Source organism: Tiliqua scincoides, chromosome 2 (genome assembly GCF_035046505.1).
Source record: "Tiliqua scincoides isolate rTilSci1 chromosome 2, rTilSci1.hap2, whole genome shotgun sequence".
NCBI classification, from domain to species: Eukaryota; Metazoa; Chordata; class Lepidosauria; order Squamata; family Scincidae; genus Tiliqua; species Tiliqua scincoides.
In genome coordinates this window covers 191,013,917-191,033,898 of record NC_089822.1, presented here as the reverse complement: position 1 = coordinate 191,033,898, position 19,982 = coordinate 191,013,917, and the positions used below count along the sequence as shown (strand labels likewise).

The window sequence follows — 19,982 nt, the reverse complement described above, 5'->3', positions numbered from 1 at the left end:
TGGATCGGCTCCAGCGTGTCTCCTGTGCGTGACCCTCCCTGCGTACACGCCTCCAGAGGTGAGGGGAGCAGGCTTCTGAGCTCAGCAGAGGCCAAGGACGTCCATGCCTGGCCTCTGCCAAGCTCAGACCGAGTTTGGCAGACAAAATAACATGACTTCCGGTTTCACTGAGAAATTGGAAGTGATGTTTTTAATGCCTTATAAGACCTTGGGAGGTTCAGGAAGCCCCCCCCCCCCATGTCTTGCATGTATTCCTGTTTAAGAATTAAATATCTGGTTTTAATATTGCACAGTAATACTCTTAAGGCTCAGTTCTATTGGGACCCTGCGACAATGTTGCATGGAAGTCAGCACAATGTCCATCATATCCTGAGCTTGCCCAGCAAGGCTGAGGGAGGAGGGGAGACAGCGGAGTCCAAGTTACATCCTGCCAGTGCAGCCAGCCCAGCAACTAAGATGCTGCCAAGTAGCCGTTGTTGGCCATGGTGGCAGACCACTGTAACCTGTTCCTCCTGTCTATGTGGCATCCCTCTGGCATCCAAGTTCCAGCAGAGTCCCTGCTGTGGTTTCAAGTAGGGTTGCTTGACTTACCATTCCGCCCATATCTTCATTGGGTAAGAACTTCCTGCTGCCTAGGATTTGCAACTGGTCCAACCCTTGAGCATCCTTGTGATGTGGATCACATACTGTAGTGGCCTGCCAGTTCATTTGTGCACTTGTATGGGTAGTCATCAACCTGCCCTTACCTCAACGACCATGGCACCATCTGGCCACACTTGCACCTCCATGGGCACCTGATGACATGTAGTCTCCCTGGCAGTGGCTTATATACTGGAATTGCTTTGTTTGACTCTGAAATACAGTCTGTATCCTATGGTCCATTGTTTGGGAGTGGGCAGGTCAGAGGGGTGAGAAGAGATGCAATTTTCTGCTATTTCTCCTCCCCCCCCCCCCGTTCCCTATGGGCTGGGATTCTCCTACCAATGCCAGCTCTATTGGTATAGTATTAAACATAAGAACATAAGAAGAGCTCCGCTGGATCAGGCCAAGGGCCCATCTAGTCCAGCTTCCTGTATCTTATAGTGGCCCACCAAATGCCCAAGGGAGCTCAGACACAATCTGTGTCCTGGTGCCCTCCCCTGCATCTGGCAATCAGAGGCAGCTTGCCTCTAAAATCAAGAGCTTGCACATACCTACTATGACTTGTAACCTATAATGAACTTGTCCTCCAGAAATTTGTCCAATCCCCTCTTAAAGGCATCCAGGCAAGATGCCATCACTACATCCTGTGGCAAGGGGATCCACAAACTAACCTCTTGCTGGGTAAAGAAATATTTTCTTCTGTCTGTTCTAACTCTCCCAACACTCAACTTTTGTGGATGTCCCCTGGTTCTGGTGTTATGCGAGAGGGAAAAGAGCATCTCTCTATCCACTCTGTCCATCCCTTGCATGATTTTGTATGTCTCAATCATGCCCCCCCCTCAGGTGCCTCTTTTCTAGACTGAAGAGGCCCAAACGTTGTAACCTTTCCTCACAGGGAAGGTGTCCCAGCCCAGTAATCATTTTGGTTGCTCTCTTTTGCACCTTTTCCATCTCCACTATGTCCTTTTTGAGGTTTGGCAACCAGAACTGGACACAATACTCCAGGTGTGGCCTTACCATCGATTTGTACAACGGCATTACAGTATTAGCTGTCTTATTCTCAATGCCTTTCCTAATGATCCCAAGCATGGAATTAGCCCTCTTCACTGTCGCCACGCATTGGGTCGACACTTTCATCAAGCTATCCACAAGGACCCCAAGATCTCTCTCCTGATCTGTTTCAGACAGCTCACAACCTATTAGCCTATATGTAAAGTTTTGATTCTTTGCCCCAATGTGCATGACTTTACACTTACTTACATTGAAACGCATCTGCCATTTTGCTGCCCAGTCTCCCAGTTTGGAGAGATCCTTCTGGAGCTCTTCACAATCTCTTCTGGTCTTTGCCACTCGGAAAAGTTTGGTGTCATCTGCAAACTTAGCCAACTCACTGCTCAACCCTGTTTCCAGGTTGAAAAGTACAGGTCCCAGGACATAGGTTTGGGGCACTCCACTTTTCACCTTTCTCCATTGTGAAAATTGCCCATTGACACCCACTCTCTGCTTCCTGGACCTCAACCAGTTCCTAATCCAGGAGAGGACCTGCCCTCTAATTCTCTGACTGTGGAGTTTTCTCAGCACCCTTTGGTGAGGGACTTTGTCAAATGCCTTCTGAAAGTCCAGATATATAATATCCACAGGTTCTCCCGCATCCACATGCCTGTTGACCTTTCAAAGAATTCTAAAAGGTTCATGAGGCCAGACTTATCCTTACAGAAGCCATGCTGATTCTCCCTCAGCAAGGCTTGTTCGTCTATATGTTTTAAGATTTTTTATCTTTGATGAGGCATTCCACCATCTTACCTGAAACAGGCTGACTGGCCTATAATTACCCTCCCCTTTTTAAAGATCGGTGTGACATTTGCTATCCTCCAGTCTTCTGGCACCGTGGCTGTTTTAAGGGACAAGTTGCATATTTTAGTCAAGAGATTAGCAACTTCCGTCTTCAGTTGCTTAATAACTCTTGGGTGGATGCCATCAGGGCCCGGTGACTTATTGATCTTTAATTTGTCAATTAAGTCTGAAACATCTTCTCTTTTAACCTCTATCTGACTAAGGGCGCAATCCTAACCCCTTATGTCAGTGCTTTCCAACACTGTGCTTTCCAGTGGTATCTTTCCAGCACTGACATAAGGGCAATGAAGCTCTGAGGTAAGGTAACAAACATTCCCTTACTTTCAGGAGGCCTCCATGAGTGACACCCAACTGCAGGATGCAGCACACATCCCATTGGCACCACTATGCCAGTGCTGGAAAGTAATGACATAAGGGGTTAGGATTGCGCCCTTAATTCCTTAATCAAGAGGGTCGTTCAGGCAGCGGTATTTGCCCAACATCTTCTGCCGTGAAGACAGATGGAAAGAATGGGGGTGTGTCTGTGTGTGTGACTCTACAAGTTTTCAAAATCACTAAAATTAGAATTTGGAGGAATAATCCCATCATGTTATATATCAATCAATGCGTAATTTCATACAGAATGCACTAAAACAAACCACAGTGAAATATCTGTGTTCTGACAAAATGTACAGCCAAAAAACCAGTTGGGGCACGGGCGATGGTACATTACCATGCCCACCACCTGGGGCGTTGCCCCGCCCACTGCACAGGCGCAAGTGACGCACAGGCCTCCCACACAGGGTGACGCGAATCCTAGTGACACCATTGTTTCAAGCTGATTAGCTCTCACTTATGCCGGATCCCAGCCCCCGTCCCCATGGAGAATGGAGCAACTTCAAGCCGCTCCGTTCTCCTTGGACTTGTGCCACCTCAGGAGGTGGCGCAAGTCTGAGAAGACCCATTGTGGCCAGCAGCCCTTACCCAGAGGTAAGGGGAAAATTAGGATTGTGCCCAAAGTCTCTTTGTTCTGATGATTTAAAAACAGCCTTGCCGATCATTGTTATGCACACAGAGGCCATCAGTCTCTCTCCTGGCACTTAGGCTTCACTAGGAGGCAGCAATCCCTCTCTTCATCAGGAGCCCCAGCAAGGGGGAAAGAATGGAGAAGGTGATAATCACTGCCATTTAGCCTTCTTTCAGGTACTCAGGAGGAAGGGAGGAGTGAAGCCTACAGAGAGAATGATTGATGGATTGTCGGCCAGCTGCCCTCTCTGGCATTATTAAAGGACTGTTTTCCTTTAATTTAAAGGGCCCTTCTCATCAGCTTTGAGACAGAAAAATCTGTGGATACTTAGGTTATACCTGTAATCACTTGTATGACTGCTTCTCTGCAACAGTAAAAAGCAGTTTTTTAACTGTGATTTTAAATGGGTGCATTTTTTTCCTTCTCTAGGGATCAGCACATTCCTTCTCATTTGCAGGGACCATTCATGTTGAGTCAAATCTGTGTATAAAAAATGTGTGTATAACAAGGCTGGACCTGCACCATCTTACCAATTTGCTTCACTAAATATTAGTGATTGTTTTTTCTTTGTCTTCATAGGTCATGAAAACACTTCCAGATTAGTAATTGAGGAAAACTTTAATTCTACCTGATACATGATAGTAAGATTAGTGGTATAGCATCAGTTGGCATATGTATACTACTGGTGATAACTGGAGAGTGGTTTAGGATCATTCTTCCTTACAGGGGTTCATTCAAAGTGGAGATGATGGGATGTTGGTGGCAATGTTTGTATATCTGGTGCCATTCCCTTCCCACCAGGGACACTGCACTCAATTATTACATAATTTTAATAACTGCTGCTAATTGTCTATGCATCCCATCATGAACAGATTTCACAAGCAATAACTACAATAACTACAATAACTACAAAAAAATGGTTATACAACCCACAATGCAATAATTTATACCAGTGCAAATATTTCAACCTGGAATATTGAAGCCCTCAAAAAGATGACTTGTATTCATCATTATTGCCCTTTTCCAAGAAGCACAATTGTCTCTCTTGCCCCTGTGTTGATACATGTGGAACTTACTTTGTGATCTGTGGCTGAACTATGTTCACATGTTTGGCTGGATGCCAGTCTTGTGGTAAACAGCCATAGGTGGAGCATATGGTGGGGCTGTAATTAAGTTTCCTGGACAGTCTAGAATAGATTGCCTGAAAATAAAATCCTAACCCACTTTCTGGATATTTTTGAATAGGAACATTCATTCAAAACAATTTTAGTTTTTTTCAACTTATGGTTTGTATTGTTTTTCTTTTCTTCCTGTCTGTGTGGGTTTTTTTCCCCTTTTCCTTGCTTTAGGCCTATTGGAAAAAGATGAATCAACTGTTGCAAACACTCAACCAGAAGCTTGCGTCTCTTAACCATGGGCAGGAAGGGATAGTGAAGATAAATGCAGCTGTCTCAGACAAGGTGACTGTTTTTAAAAGTAAGCCTCCATCCATTCAAAGAGAAATGCTGAGTGTCTGCAGTGATCCCTACACCTTGGCCCAGCAACTAACACATGTGGAGCTGGTAAGTGGAAAACAAGACTTAATTTTTGCCCACATTTTTTGCCCACATTTTTAATTCTGCAAAAAAGCAATTTTTTAGTAAATTCCCATGAGGAATTTTTTTTTTTATGTTGCAGTCAATGATGAACTAGACCTTCCCTCCTTAAAATTAGGAAAAAGAAATCTTTCTATCAGAGTGAAGCATTCTGAGGCTCATTCACATGAACCATTAGGAGGATGGAAGCTATTTTCATCTATTTATTTCAGCTATTTAAAGGGTTAAACACTTTCTACTAAAGCACCACTTTTCAGTCTTCAGAACAAACACGGGCAGCCCAGTCCTGAGCTGCCCAGGGCGTCCAAGCTTGGCAGCACCGAGATGGGCTGCCGCCAGATCCTGTGCCACCTGGGCTACCATGGGAGGTGCCTTGGGAGAAGGGGACTTTAGTCCCCTTCCCCCGAGTAAGGTAAGCAGCCCCACAATGGGACTACTCACTTTACTACTACTCCGCTAAAGGCTACTCAGGTAAAGGCACTTGTGTAAGGCACGCAGCCCTACACGAGTGCCCTGGATCCTGCGGAGCAGAGCTCTGCAGACCCACCTCCCACCCGCCCCGCATCACACGTGCCCGTCACGCCTCCTCCCCACCTTCTCTCCACCCCTGCCGGCCTCCCTCCTCCCCAGAACGCCCCGCTCCCCCCTACTGTTCCGCAGCTTGGCGGGCCAAGAGCCCGCCGAGCCGCAGAAGCTGGGCAACTGCCCTGTGCTAGCCCAGCACCCCATTGCTCTGGCATAAAAACTGCGCAGCTGTTGCACATGATGGAGCCACTGGAGGAAATGGCCAGCAGCTCCATGCGTGCACCACACTTGCCCAGACACTCCACTGGCCCAGGTCAAGATGGCAGAGGGGCAGTTTGTTGGCAGGATTCCCACATGCTGCATGTGGGAATAATTTCTCCTTGTGGTTGGATCTCTGAAAAGTTCTGGGGTTGCAAAAACAGGGAGAAACATTCCCACATTCAGTGTTTGTTACTGCAGCCAAAAGCTTGAATGTTTGGGGGCTAAGAGGGTGTGGCTAACTAAGCATGTGCATTTTCTGCAGGGGCGGGACTAAACTGGTGCATTCTGCATGAGAGAACAAATGTGTGAATCAGGCTCATGTATGCTGTGAAAACGCTATTTTTGTTGTCAAATCTGATTGATGATGTTTCAGGCATTGTCGATGAATAACAACTGAGTAATTCTTTGGTTGCTCTGTTAACAGCTTCTTTCTCATTTTATCTCTTGCAAAAGGAAAGACTGAGTCACATTGGCCCTGAAGAATTTGTTCAGGCATTTGTCCATAAAGATTCATTGGAAAGCACAAAGGTACCACTTTTTTTTTCCTTTTTCCGAGTTACATAACATATTCTAGATACATAATAGATTACTAGTAGTTATGGCCATGTAACAGGTACTGAATTCTTTGATGCATTTGTTTATAGGAAAACCCATTGCAATTGGTTTAACAAAGCATTCGGTGTACAGTTGCTTGAGGCTTTGGAGTCTGTTGTGATGTCAAAGACATGATGAGTATGCACGTTATGTGAAGCTGAGATGAGCCCACACACCTAGATCTTACCTTATGTTATTACCAGGTTTCAGATGTCCCCCATATATACCTCTGAAGACAAACTGTGTTTCCATAAACACTGGAATAAACAGGGGGAAAAATACAGTTTATATTGGTAGTTACAGAGTGCCTAATAAGTCTGCTCTGCAATTCCAGGAGGAAGATTAGCTTTTGCCTTGGAGAAGTGTACTTGGTTCCAGTCTTGTTAACATCAAGGACAAGATGCCCATTAGTGTCTGTGGGAGTGACAATGGGAGAAGCTATTGCTTCATGTATTATTGGTGCACAGATAGATCTTTTTTTAAAAAAAAAAGGATTTGGCATGTGACTAACTATAAAGAACAATCAAGAGGCATGAGCTAAAAGCAAGCTCAAACTGATGCACCTGTCAAGCTGGTGCCTTGGATTTGAAGGACTTAAAAGAAAAACATCTTAATGCAGCAGGCTGCCAGAATTTCCAGTGACTGGGAAATCCTGTTTATTGATTATATAGAGAAAGGAGGTAAAGAATTTTATTTTGGTACCTGAGACAATGGTAGCGGAGAACAGAGGCTGCCTTTTCTTCCTTGCCAGTCCCTCTTGAAAACTCTTCTCCTTCAGCATAAGCTGCACAAATAAACAAACGGCTGAAAATCAGCAGCACATCTTACAACGTCTGCCATTTAGTTTCCACTGGGATTTAAAATGGGAACATGGGATGCATTTGTTCATTATACACCTGGAACCTAAGAAGGGTGCTTTGCTTGGTTGTTGCATTATTTGTTGTGGCAGTAGGAGAAAAAAAATTCCTTTGAATTCCAAGCAACTGGAATGTGTCTATTTTTATAGAATAGTTAAGGGTGCCAGGATGGAATCCAGAGATCACACTTTTACATTCCTTAACACTTATACCAGGGGTGCTCACACTTTTTTGGCTCGAGAGCTACTTTGAAACCCAGCAAGGCCCGGAGATCTACCAGGGGGGAAGGAAGCGTCTGACAGACACCACCTTTAATGTATGGAGCCCCTGCTGGAGTCTAGTCAGTTTTGTCAGTTTTGTTGCTGCATGCCTGAACAGCTAAAGTGTCAGTTTCAGTGTCAGTTTAGCTACATATGTCAGTTTCGTCTAGTCACTGGACGAAACTGACATATTAACAGTTTGGAGAGACAGGGCTCCGCGATCTACTCATTTTGCCTCGCGATCTACAAGTAGATCGCGATCCACCTATTGAGCACCCCTGACTTATACTAAATATTAAACACTTACCTGGTCATCAGTCCCTCACATCCCTGCACACACGGATGGGACACATAACAGGAGGCTCTGGTCTGGGCATCAGGTCTGGTCTAGAGCAGTGTTTCTCAAACTGTGGGTCGGGACCCACTAGGTGGGCCACAAGCCAATTTCAGGTGGGTCCCCATTCACTTCAATATTTTATTTTTAATATACTAGACTTGATGCTGCCATAGTATGTAACTGCATTTGGGGAAATGTTACAGAACTATACTTTAACAAGCTATTATGTTTATTTTTTTAACAATGATAGTAAATGGTACTGACTCCTGGGTAAATGTGGGTAGGATTGCAGCCTAGGATTGTTAAAATTTTCCGCTTGATGATGTCACTTCCGGTCATGACATCACTTCCAGTGGGTTTTGACAGATTCTCATTTAAAAAAAAAAAGTGGGTCCCGGTGCTAAATGTGCCTCTGTTAGCCTGAAGATAACATTTGAAGGTCACCAGTTCGAGGCCACCGGCAGCTCCGTGAACAGCAAGACCTTGAAGCAGCTGACAAACTGATCTGAGTTATTCCACCTGCTCTTTGGTGTGAAGAAGTGTCTTGGCTGCCCTTCAAGTGAGAGATGAAGGAGCTGCTTGTCAGCCAGCATGGGAGGCAACTGGGGGCCAGAAGTGATACCAGACCGTAAAAGATCCATCTGAAATGTTGTGTAGTTCTTGAAAGATAGAACCTTTCTGTTATTGTAAAAATCCCATCAGGAGTTTAGAGACAGCCTGCCTATGTGAACTGCCTTGAATAAAGTCAGAGAAGTAATCCAATGACCAGAAAGGCAGTATATAAATACCAGTATTATTATTATATTATTATAACAGGGCTGGGAGAAAAATACACAGGAGATGCTACAATTGCACCCTAGTGCATTGGGTGAATTTAAGGGTATAGCATAATTCTGTGTTGCTAACTAGGATACCAACCTCTTCCTTGATTTGTTTCCTTACTCTAGAAAGGTCGTAGCTTGAAACATAATTTCACTAGGGAAGCTTCTTTTTGTCAGGCAGAATGAAATAGCAGAGAGGTTAAGATGTTATGTAGTTTGTCTGATGAAGCCCCTCTCTTCTGCTGAGTAGAAGCAAGGTCACAGAAGAACAAGGCAAGAACTTAGGCAAGCCAGAAAGTCCATATAAGTGACAGCCTGGGGAACGTGTGCCAGCCTAGCTAGCAGTCAGAACCTCAGAGATTAAAAAACAAACAAATAAAACCCCATAGTCCAGGTTAGAGAACTCTTGTGAAATTCAGCAAGAGGATTATGAGAAAAGACAGATGAACAGGAGGCATACTTTTCCCTCTAAATTCCACAGTTTCAACAAGTGGGAAGTTTCTTTATGCATAACTTTGGCCTTTTAGTGAAAACATTTTAAGCCTTTTCTGGTCTAGAGACTAACTAGTAGGACCACAAACACAGAAAGATTATCAAGCACATGAGAGGCTGCAATGTCCTGCAATCCTGTCCATCAGTTGCAGACCTATCATTAGGTCTGATGGGGCAAATTCCCCAGGTGTGAACCTCTAGGACTCCACAGAAGCCTCTCTGAGGCTCCCGACGGGATCGGAAATTGTGCTTCCGGTTTTCTGGATGCACAGTTTATCACATCGGGGAACCTCAGAGAGGCTTCCCCGACACAGCCCTGGGTTGCACAAGGCTCCGTGAGCCTCAGGTGGGGGGGGGTGGATTTTTGCACCGGGGGCAGCAATAGCCTGCGGGGGGCGCCATCGCAAACCTTTGCCCTGGACGCGGGGCTGGGGAGGTCCGTCGCTGCTGTCCACCACCACCAGTGCTGATGCAACCACACTGAAAAGGTGTGCACTGCATCCTATGGGGTGATGGTGATCAACCAGCCTGCAGGAGGCAAGTGAAAACATTTTGCACTTAGCTCCTGGTAAGTTACCCAATCAACAGTGGGTATCATTGGACAGACACTACCTATTTTTGTGATGTATGTTCGAGGAGAAAAAAAGGGGTGGGGCGGTTTTAAAAACATGATACAAGGTCCAGTGTGCACCACTGCTGCCAGATCCACCCCTCCTGCCTCTGGTTCCTCCCTCCTTCCTGCCCAGAAATGTCCTCAGTCCTCCCACTCCCCTCCCCCACACTGCCTTTGGCCTGTCCCCACCACTGACTTAGAAGTGTCAGGGCTCCAGGGAGGCCGTTGCTGCACATCTGGCGTTTGTCATTTCCAGCAGTGGTCCAGTTGTGTGCTATAGAGCATTGCATTTGCAATACTGTAAGTCAGGCTGCACTTCTGGAAAGCGTGTTCCAGCAGCAGCACCGCCCAGTGGTTTGCACCAAGGCATTTGCAGTACTCTATTTACAGTTCTGCAAAGATTTTATTTTGCAGTCATTCTATCAAAAGAGTCCACCACAAGCATTTAAGTCATTCTGCACATTCTTATTTACACCTGAGGGTAATCCGAGCGTTGGGATACTGGCAGAAACTCAGATACAGGATATGCTTTTTGCATATAATTACCTGGATTTTAAGTTCCATGAAGGGAATGGGGGAAGGTTAACTGTACACATTGAGTGGTTTTGATAATTAGGTTTTAGATCATTTGGACTTTGCTGTGCTTTATGAAACTGTCAGGCCTTTGGCATCCCAGGCCCTGAATTGTTGTAAGCCAGGATGTGGCAGGAGGGGCCTTGATGTCCAGGCCTGGTATGAAATGTAAAGTAAAGGAACAGCTACACTGTATATGTGTGATTAGCAATCAGATGCACCTGTGTTAGGTGGGAGCCATGTGACCTGGGAAGATGTGTGCAGAGTCAGGTAGGCTATGGTGGAGTGGTGCAATGCACCACTGGACAGCCAATCAGAGTGGGCCACAAGACTGTCTTGTGACTATGAGGTCGCCCTATTCTGATTGGCTGGCCCCATTATATATGGAGCAAGCACAGACTCCCGGGTGTGGGTTGTTGTGGTGGAGTTTCTGTGTGCCGTGCTGCTGGTTTGTGTACTGATTTTGGACTCGTGACTTCTCATGACTGTGACCTGCTGTATCCCTGACTTCTGGACCGTTTGACTGACTAATCTTCTGCCTGCTCCTTTACCAATACATGCTTCTGCAACAAACAAGCCTGTGTCTGCTTCTTTGGCTCTCTCCCTATGCTCCCCTGCCATTCTGCTATCGGGAAAGCAAGGGCTATCCTCCCCTGCAGCCCTGACAGAAACTAACTGTAGAAACCTGTTTTAGCTCTAGTCTAGTCATAATGGGAATCTGCCACTTCAGATATGCTTGTGGGGAATCACTTGATTTGAAAGTGCTCCAATCTTAAGACCTCCTTGCATATATAGTGCTACCATATGCAAGGAGATCTTAATGTGGCAGCACTTATAAATAAGTGGTGTTGCAATGCCGTATTTGTATCTGAAGTGATGCAAACTGTTCAGTGTGCTCAACTTAACACACTGCTCCACACACTGGCTGGGGAAGAGATCAAGGGGGACAAAGCCCCAGGGTGCACATGTATAGAGTGGGATGCAAACACTGCTTCAGCTATTAGTGGTCAAATTAAAACAATGATAACAGAACTAATAGTTAATATTTGATAACTTACAGTCCAATCCTATATGTGTCTACTCAGAAGTAAGTCACACTGAGTTCAGCAGGGCTGAGTCTCTGGAAAGCATGCATAGGATTGCAGCCTAACAGCCCAATCCTGAGCTGCCCAGTGTGTGGGGCTGCAGAGGCACCGAAAATGGCTGCTGCTGCATCCAGCGTGCTCTAGGCAGCCGCTGCCACCTCCTTGGGAGAAGGGGACTTTCGCCCCCTTCCCCAGGTAAAGCTAGTAGCCCAACTTGGAGGTCAACCCAACTTGGAGGTTCAGAATCCAGTGGAGCTGGCCCAAGTGCAGGTCAGGATTGCGCTGCACATAAAATTGGGTGGGGGGGGGGATGCATGACATGATGAAATGATGTAGAAGTAAATATTGGTAAACATTAAAAAGTATATGGAGTCAAACTGGATAAATCAACAAAGTTGAATGAAATGTTTGAGTGCAACTTAATGTGTGCCCAAAGGCTTTACTTTCCATGCAGCATTAAATATCCTTGGATTTAAAACAAAATTTCTCCTAAAGGAGGACAAAGTACAAGGACTAATTAAGGATAATACATGGCAGTTTGAGATGGGGATGATGACAGAATAAAACCCATTGTGTGAGTTCCTGAGTCTGAACCGAAGGGTGGCACTAACAAATCTGAACTGACTTTTTCTACTGGAAAATGCTAATCCAGTGGACCTACAGTATCTGCATCTGGCATCTGTGGTTTTGACTTACCATGGATGCCAGCGGATATTGGGGTCCATGTTTAATTGCCTTGAAACAAAAAAAGACAGGAAAATCGAGGCTCTTACTCTTTTGTACCAAAACTGCACTGTTTCCAAGCTTCCAAGGCTATTTTTAGAGCTTAAAGTCCCACTTCCAGGTCTCGCGGGGGTTCCTTGCTCCTCCCAGCCCTGTGATGCATTCTGGGATGAGGCTGGAGCAAGGAACTGCTGTGTGACCCAGAAGTGGGTCTTTAAGCCCTAAAAACAGACAGTTTGGGTTGTTAGTGTACTCAATAGGGCTTATTTCTGAGGGGACATGCCTAGGATTGCATTGTTAGTCACCAAACTAAAATTCATTTTCAGGGAAGTTGACAGCTCTCACTCTCAGGCAATTTCCCAGCAACCACAGTCTAAAAAATTTGTGTCACAAGAATGACATTTTCTGATATATTTTGCCATCTGAGTGACTTGTTTCATTGCAACCAATGATACAGAAATAGGTCAGTGAGAGATCAGTAGTGAAGATATTCTCCCAAAGACAAGAGAATGCGAAGGAAGTGATATTTTTAAACAGAATAAAATGCAGAACTGTAACCGCGTCATCTTTTGCCTTGCTATCTTTCTCCCTATCTTAATCAGATATTTTGTTCATGCGAGACAACACCATGGACAATTGCATTTGCTGAACTGTGGGAACTCTAGGAGTTGAAGACATAAGCTAAATACATATTCCATGGAAAGGCCTGCCTGTCTGATTTTATTTTCTCCAAATTCTCATTTCTCTTTGTGTACTGCAATATCCTAGCTGTTAATATCCTAGTGAGCATGAATTGGAATAAATTGCCACATGAACAATGACTCCAGGCAAAAAGAGATTGTTCATCATGCATTGATTTGATTTGTAGAAAGCGTCATACTCCGTTGCTTATATGCACATGCTTTCATACCAGTATATGACAAAATCACAATTTATATTTGCTGTGGTTAATTATTTTCTTTTAAAAGCTAAGCAGGATCTAGTTGTGTCATTTCAGATTTTTGTTTTCCAGCCCTGTTTCAGTGAACAGAAGAAAACAAGTAACCTTGAGGCCTATGTAAAATGGTTCAACAGACTCTGCTATCTTGTAGCAACAGAAATTTGCATGGTAAGCAAGATGTGCGCTGCCATTTTATACCTCCTTCCGATTATAAAGCCACTCTGAAAGCATTCACTAAATAACACATACAAGGATATATTTTTCCCCAGACTAATTGCATTGTTCACATTGGGTTTCTTAAAAATAAATCACCTTTATGTTTGTGGTCTTCTCACAGGAGCACTGTGATAAATAACAATCATATGGAAAATGTGGAAACAGGCTCCTATTGATGCAGTGATACAGTGGTTCCCAAAGTCCTACTCGAACATTGGAAACCCTGTATTTGCGGGGTGGGAGGGCAGGCAGCAACACGACTAGGATGATCTTGTTACTGCAGGTTAGTGAAGGGTTTTTTTTTTTAACTTACCTGGGGTCTGCTATGGCTCTCCAGAGGGTCTGGGAAGCCTGCAACTCCCCTAGCCCCTCCTGGCAACTCCAAATTACTGGGGAAAAAGAAAACAAAACACTTCTGTTTTTGTTGTGAAACTGGAAGTTGTTTTTTTTTCTTTTTTTCCAGCAGTTTGGAGCTGCCAGGGGGGCTGCAGAGGGGGTCATAGGCTTCCCAGATCCTCTGGAGAGCCATAGCAATCCCCAGGTAAGTTTAAAAAACCCTTCCTTCCCCTGCAGCAAACCTAGCAGTTCAAAAGCATATAAATTTGAGTAGATTAATGGATACCACCTTGGTGGGAAGGTGATGGCATTCCTGTGCTTAGGCCTCTTGTCATGCTGGCCGCATGACAATGGAAACTGTTTGTGGACAAACACCAACTCTTTGACTTAGAAATGGAGAGGAGCACAGCCCCACACAACTAGGCTTAACACTGGGGGGGGGGGGACCTTTACCTTTTACCCCTGCAGCTGCATGATCATCCCAATTGGGGTGCTGCTAATTTCTGGGCCTTAAAGGGGAATGGCCCTTTTCTGGTTCACTTGGTGGGTGACAAGTTTGGGAACTACTGCAGTAGTAAATTTGTAACTAATGTTGATAGTTGAATCGCATGGGATTTTGTAGGCTAGGGGCTCTGGCTCTTTAAGTGCAGTGGCAAGCAGTGGCGTTCCTGGAGGTTCCCGTGCCCGGGGCAATCCCAATATTCCGCCCCCCACACCCTGTTTCGCCCCCCTTTCACTGCCCCCCCGCACACCTGGCCCAGAAGTAATTGCGGTGATGTCATTGTCACCGCAATTACTTCCGTGCAGCTGCCTCCTCCGTTCCTCCTTTGAAAACAAGGGGGAATGGAGGAGGCAGCCAAGGCCCCCACGGAGCCTTCCGTGCCGCGGGGGTCTCCATGGTAGCAGTCTGGGGCTGCTTCTAGTGGCCCCAGACCACTGCAGTGGAGTCCTCCGCGCAGTTTGTAAGCTGTGTGGAAGGCTCCGTGGGGGCCAGGAAGCAGCACACGTCTCCTCCAAAGTTGGAGAGGGGGTGTGCCACTTCCCCCCCACCTCTGAGGGACGCCCTCAGAGGCAGAGCAGGGGTGACCCAGGCCGGGAAGCTTCCCCCCCACCTCTGAGGGATGCCCTCAGAGGCGGAGCAGGGGTGACCTGAACCCGAAAGTGGCACACATCTCCTCCTAAGTCGGAGGGGGTGCATGCCGCTTCCTTCCCACCTCTGAGGGACGCCCTCAGAGGCAGAGCAGAAGTGCCCAGGAGCACTCCTGGGAGGCAGCGGGATGCTGCCTCCTAGGCAGCGTCTCGGTGCCGACTGGGCCGCCCCCCTTTCCCTCCTTTATAAGAGGAGACGAGATGGGCACCCTAGAGTGTCAGTGTCTTTCTAGGGCGCCTGTCTCCTATCCTCCTATAAAGGAGGAGGGGAGGGGAGGGGATGGCTCAGTCGGCAACGCTCCTCCTGGGGAGGTGGGGGGAAAGACTCCAAGGGCATTTGTCCTGTCTGCCCCCCCCCCGTACACCAGTGGTGGCAAGATATCCACAAATACCTCAGGCTGGGGGTGTCTTTGCTTGGGTACTCTTTGCCTCAGCAGCTGATAAGGAGATAATTGACAGCACCCATTTCTTTTTCCATCAGCATCTTCCCCAAGCAAGCCTCCACCTGAATGCATGATCTGAGCATTTCTTCAGACTGGGCATGGCTGGTCCTAAAGAGTCTGGTACAGACGATGCTCACCTGAAATGCTGGCATCTAAGTCACACTCTCTTTGTTGCCATGTTGCGCTCAGCTTGGTTTGTATCTTTTGTAATCAGGGTGATGATGAAGCCAGTGCTCACTGTCTTCTTTGTGCCCCCACAGTATCTTCGTCAACCACCAAACTAATCTGAGTGATGGATGGCTTGGCCATCCGCACACAGTTGACACCTCAATATAAATTGTCACTGTATCCATTTCCAACTAAATCTCTTTCATGAGAAGAATTCTAATATTTCATAACTACCCAAATAACTCTGTCTTGTTCTCTGATCATAAATAAGGGACCAAATATGGAGAAACACAGCAAAAGAAAATTCTCCAGTAATCTGTAATAGATGCTTGTCTTTACTTTCTTCTCCATAAGATCATGCACAGAAAAAGTTATTGCAATTGGCATAAAGCCCAGGAAAAGTTACAGTAATTGGCATTTTATTGACAGGTAGTTGGACAATGTATCCCTGGAATTAATAGTCCCTCAAACACAGGTTTATGTGTCAGTGGTTGGGTCAATGCTTGAATACGTTTTTAAACAAAAAAATAGGTTTCGGTCACTCGTGATAATAGGAGCTTTGATTCTGCAAGCTGCCAGCAGTGACTGTCATTAATCAAACAGGTTGAATAGAATTTTGCAGCTGGACATGTTCTGCAATCAATAGATTGAGCTGTAAAATAGAGCATCTCCAGCGTAGAGGCCTGTGACATTTCACACCTTTTCTTTATACTTGTCCTCCAGGGCTGTTTTATCTCTCTGTTTATTTTCAGCCTGCCAAAAAGAAGCAGCGAGCACAAGTCATTGAGTTCTTCATTGATGTGGCCCGGGAGTGCTTTAACATAGGGAATTTCAACTCACTAATGGCAATCATATGTAAGTGTGCTAGTGCCCCTTCTGTATGAATTTAATGGATGTGTACATGGTTTCTGTTCCCTAATATCCTCCTGCTTTCTTCATTTTTCCCTCCAGCTGGTATGAACATGAGTCCTGTTTCCAGATTGAAGAAGACCTGGTCAAAAGTGAAAACAGCCAAGTTTTTTATTCTGGAGGTAAAATACTAAGAATTTCTGCTGCTCGTGATGTTCACCATGTATTTAAGCTGACCAGCAACTAAATGATAAGCTTGGCTTTAAATATCATGACAGTTGGAGAAGGAGGTGGACAACAGAAAATGCCTGATCCACAAAGAAGTGCAAATGGATTAGCATAGTTCCAGAGCTGTCTGTTTTTCTCAGGTTATGGAGAACAGAGCTTTCCTCAAGTTCTGCCATTGCTGTGTGATGGTGCAAAGATGATTACTTTTGTCAAAATAGCAACAAGTCTACTGGTTGCCAGCATGCTCTGTGAAGCAGCAACCAAGTTTTAGACAGTGGAAGAGCCTGGATTCCAGATGGGAAGAAGGCAAATTGGAATATCCAATGATAATCTGCCCAAAATGTTTACTTGGGTTCAAATTGCAAGGCTCATTGCTGCCATTCCCTGTAATAATGCTTGTCAGGCAGACCATTTCTGCTTCGACTACTTCCAGGGGATCATTACCAACAGCTGCAATCACCAGGGTTAAGTTGCTTCACTACTGGTTTGTACATATAGTACAAGCATTGTCACCACTTGTCCTTGTCAGCACACATCCTTGCTTGTTTTGATGCAAGCGGGCTCTCCCTGAAAAACTGAGTGGGTTTTCCATCTGTTCCTCTCTCCATATATATCCCATATTGTTACATTTTTGTCTTTTAATCACTCTTGGGAGATTAGCACTATGAAGAATTGACAATGAAGTACAGGTATGTGTTTTAACAATCCCAGTATTACACACCCAAAATTGTAGTGCTAGAAGCATTATCTAATGCTGTATGCTGGGAAAGATATGATCAAGCTCCTTCTAGATAGGGCAGACTTGAAAAATATGACCAGGGGAGGAATTGTTGTCTTGACCAACCTGTGGTCTCTGTACAGTGTTTAGACTGTCACTGCTACTTAGTGTGCTGTGACCAGAGGCAGCCATCTCTGTGACTATTATGTCAAAGATCCAGATGTTCTGTTGGTTTCTCTTTTACTGTTGGATAGTGAGTGGTCCATGTGTTAGGGTAGAAGATATATAGGCAAGAAATCACTGCAATGAGACAGTGAAAGCAGAATGGTGCACATACATTTCATATTCAACTCAGATTAATATAAATGACCTCACAGTGAGTAAAATAAAAATGCATCCCAGGTTAAGCAAAGGAATGGAAATTGCCATTGACTGAATAAATTACCTACGTTTTGTGCGATGCTACTGCCTAATAAGAACAAAATAGGTAGTGAGCATTTGTAAAAAACTATTATCCAGCAGCCTCCTTAGAAAAACTATCTTCTTATAGCACCTTTAAGACTAACCATCTTATTTTGCATTATTCACCTTCTGAGCCTTCTTAAAAGCACTCTCACAGCCCAATCCTGAACTGCCCGGGGCGCCCAGCTTAGGTGGCACTGAAAATGGCCGCCACCGCATCCTGCATGCCGCAGGCGGCACCTCAGGAGAAGGGAACTTTGGTCCCCCTAGCACGGGCAGTAGCCTGGAGGTAAGTCTCACAAATGTGCCTTATGGCACGTTTGTGACAGTGCACTCTAGTGGAAAGCTGGAGCGCTGAGCTCAGGATTGGGCTTTTAGTGTTTCCAAGTAGATGTTACAGATTGACTATATTTTTGTTTTGTCTCTAGCATCAAATGGACCCTACTGGAAATTTTTATAACTATAGAACTGCATTGCGAGGAGCTGCTCACCGATCTCTAACAGCACACAGCAACAGGGAAAAAGTGAGTAGAGAGGGAGCAGCAATATTACAGTCTTCTAGAACCTTTTTTTTTTTTTTTTTGGTATACAGACAAGGGGTTGTTTCATATATGTTAATCTTTTCAAGATCCCTGCATGGAAGGCAGAGCACTGTAATTAACCACTAAGGATGGGAAAACAGGCCATTATTTTTACCAGACCAGCTATTGAGCAATGTTTTCATAAGCAGTGGGGTGTGTGTGTGTGTGTATTTCATCTGTTGTAAGATACCATGCACATGGATGACACAGACCAGCTATTGAGCAATGTTTTCATAACCAGTGAATATGGAGATTATATATATAAATATATATATATATAAAATACATATATATAAAATCTGTTGTAAGACGCCAGATGCACATAGATGACACTAAGTAAATAAATAAATGAATGCACTATCTACTAATTTTGAAACCATTTACATAGAATTGTTTTCACTTAGGTAAAACAAAGAACCCACTTCTCATCAACGTTTATTTTTTCAGCACTAGTCTGTTTCCATCAGTTTTTGCCCGTTTTAATGCTCTCACACAGCTGTGCATAAACTAGCTCCTGAAGAGAGAAATCCAATGAAACTGTCCATTCTTGAGATGAGAAGTCTCTGAATCAGCCTCACAGCTTCCCATCATTGAAGAGGGAGCTGTGAACTACCAAAAAGGAGCATGATTACTTGACTGAGCTATTCTCTCTGTATTAAGCCCTGTCCCTTCTGTGTGCCTGTGGGTAGGGGCATGACTGCCAACAGTCATATGGGATAGGTGATGCATGGCTCCCTGGCTCTGTCAGGAAGCTTTCTCTAACATAACACTTTGGATTTTGCAGAAGAGTACATAGCTGTCTCATGCCAGTGATGCATACGTTCTTTGGGCTTCTCTCTTTAAGGCAGCGTTTCTCAGCGTTTGTTCCTCACTGTGCAACTTCACATGGTCCACCTGTTGGAAGTAATAATATAATATAATATAATAATATACAGTATTTATATACCGCCTTTCTTGGTCTTTATTCAAGACTTTATTCAAGGCGGTTTACATAGGCAGGCTTATTAAATCCACGCAGGAATTTTTACAAATTGAAAGAAGGTTCTTTCTTTCAAGAACCACTACATTCAAGGTGTTACACTCCGATCTGGTTTAACATTCTGGCCTCCATCCTCCCACGCTCCGAGCAGATGGAACAGCTCAGCTGCAGCTTGCCAGCTGCTTCAAGGTTGCACGGTGCCGGTGGCCTCGAACTGGCGACCTTGTGGATGTTAATCTTCAGGCAATGGAGGCTCTACCCTCTAGACCAGACCTCCTGCCCAAGTACCACCGGAAGTAACTGCTAATGATGTCATCATCTGTTGGGAGGCCTGATGCAATGCAACAAACACCAGAAAGAGGCTCAGGATGGATGGGAGGGCATGTGAAAAGCATGCTTTGTAGCTCTGCCTGCCAAGCCAAGTCTCCTACTGCAGTTTGCTGTGTTGTGTCACTGGCCTCATTGCTGGGTGGCAGATGTCCGGTGCTCCTGTGAGTACCACCAGACACCACCTCAAGTACCACTGATGGCACCCATACTACTGGTTGAGAAAACACTGCTTTAGGGCTCACATGAAAACTACAAGACTCTGTAGCTGCAAGATTGCCTACCTGAAAAATCAATTAAAAATCCATATTTTCCTTTTATAATCTGCCAGTGATCTAATGCAAAATT

The 19,982-nt window shown here is 45.1% G+C and overlaps 1 protein-coding gene across 1 annotated transcript in view; it reads left to right on the top strand.

Annotated features, from left to right (window-relative positions):
• The window catches only part of RASGEF1C (RasGEF domain family member 1C), a 39,040-nt gene that overhangs the window by 8,531 nt on the left and 10,527 nt on the right, over positions 1–19,982 (top strand). Inside the window, exons 4-9 of the mRNA XM_066616468.1 lie at positions 4,852–5,064; positions 6,337–6,411; positions 13,251–13,346; positions 16,243–16,345; positions 16,442–16,521; positions 18,176–18,271. Of these exons, the coding sequence (XP_066472565.1) occupies positions 4,852–5,064; positions 6,337–6,411; positions 13,251–13,346; positions 16,243–16,345; positions 16,442–16,521; positions 18,176–18,271 (663 nt within the window). The remainder of the gene's footprint in view (positions 1–4,851; positions 5,065–6,336; positions 6,412–13,250; positions 13,347–16,242; positions 16,346–16,441; positions 16,522–18,175; positions 18,272–19,982) is intronic.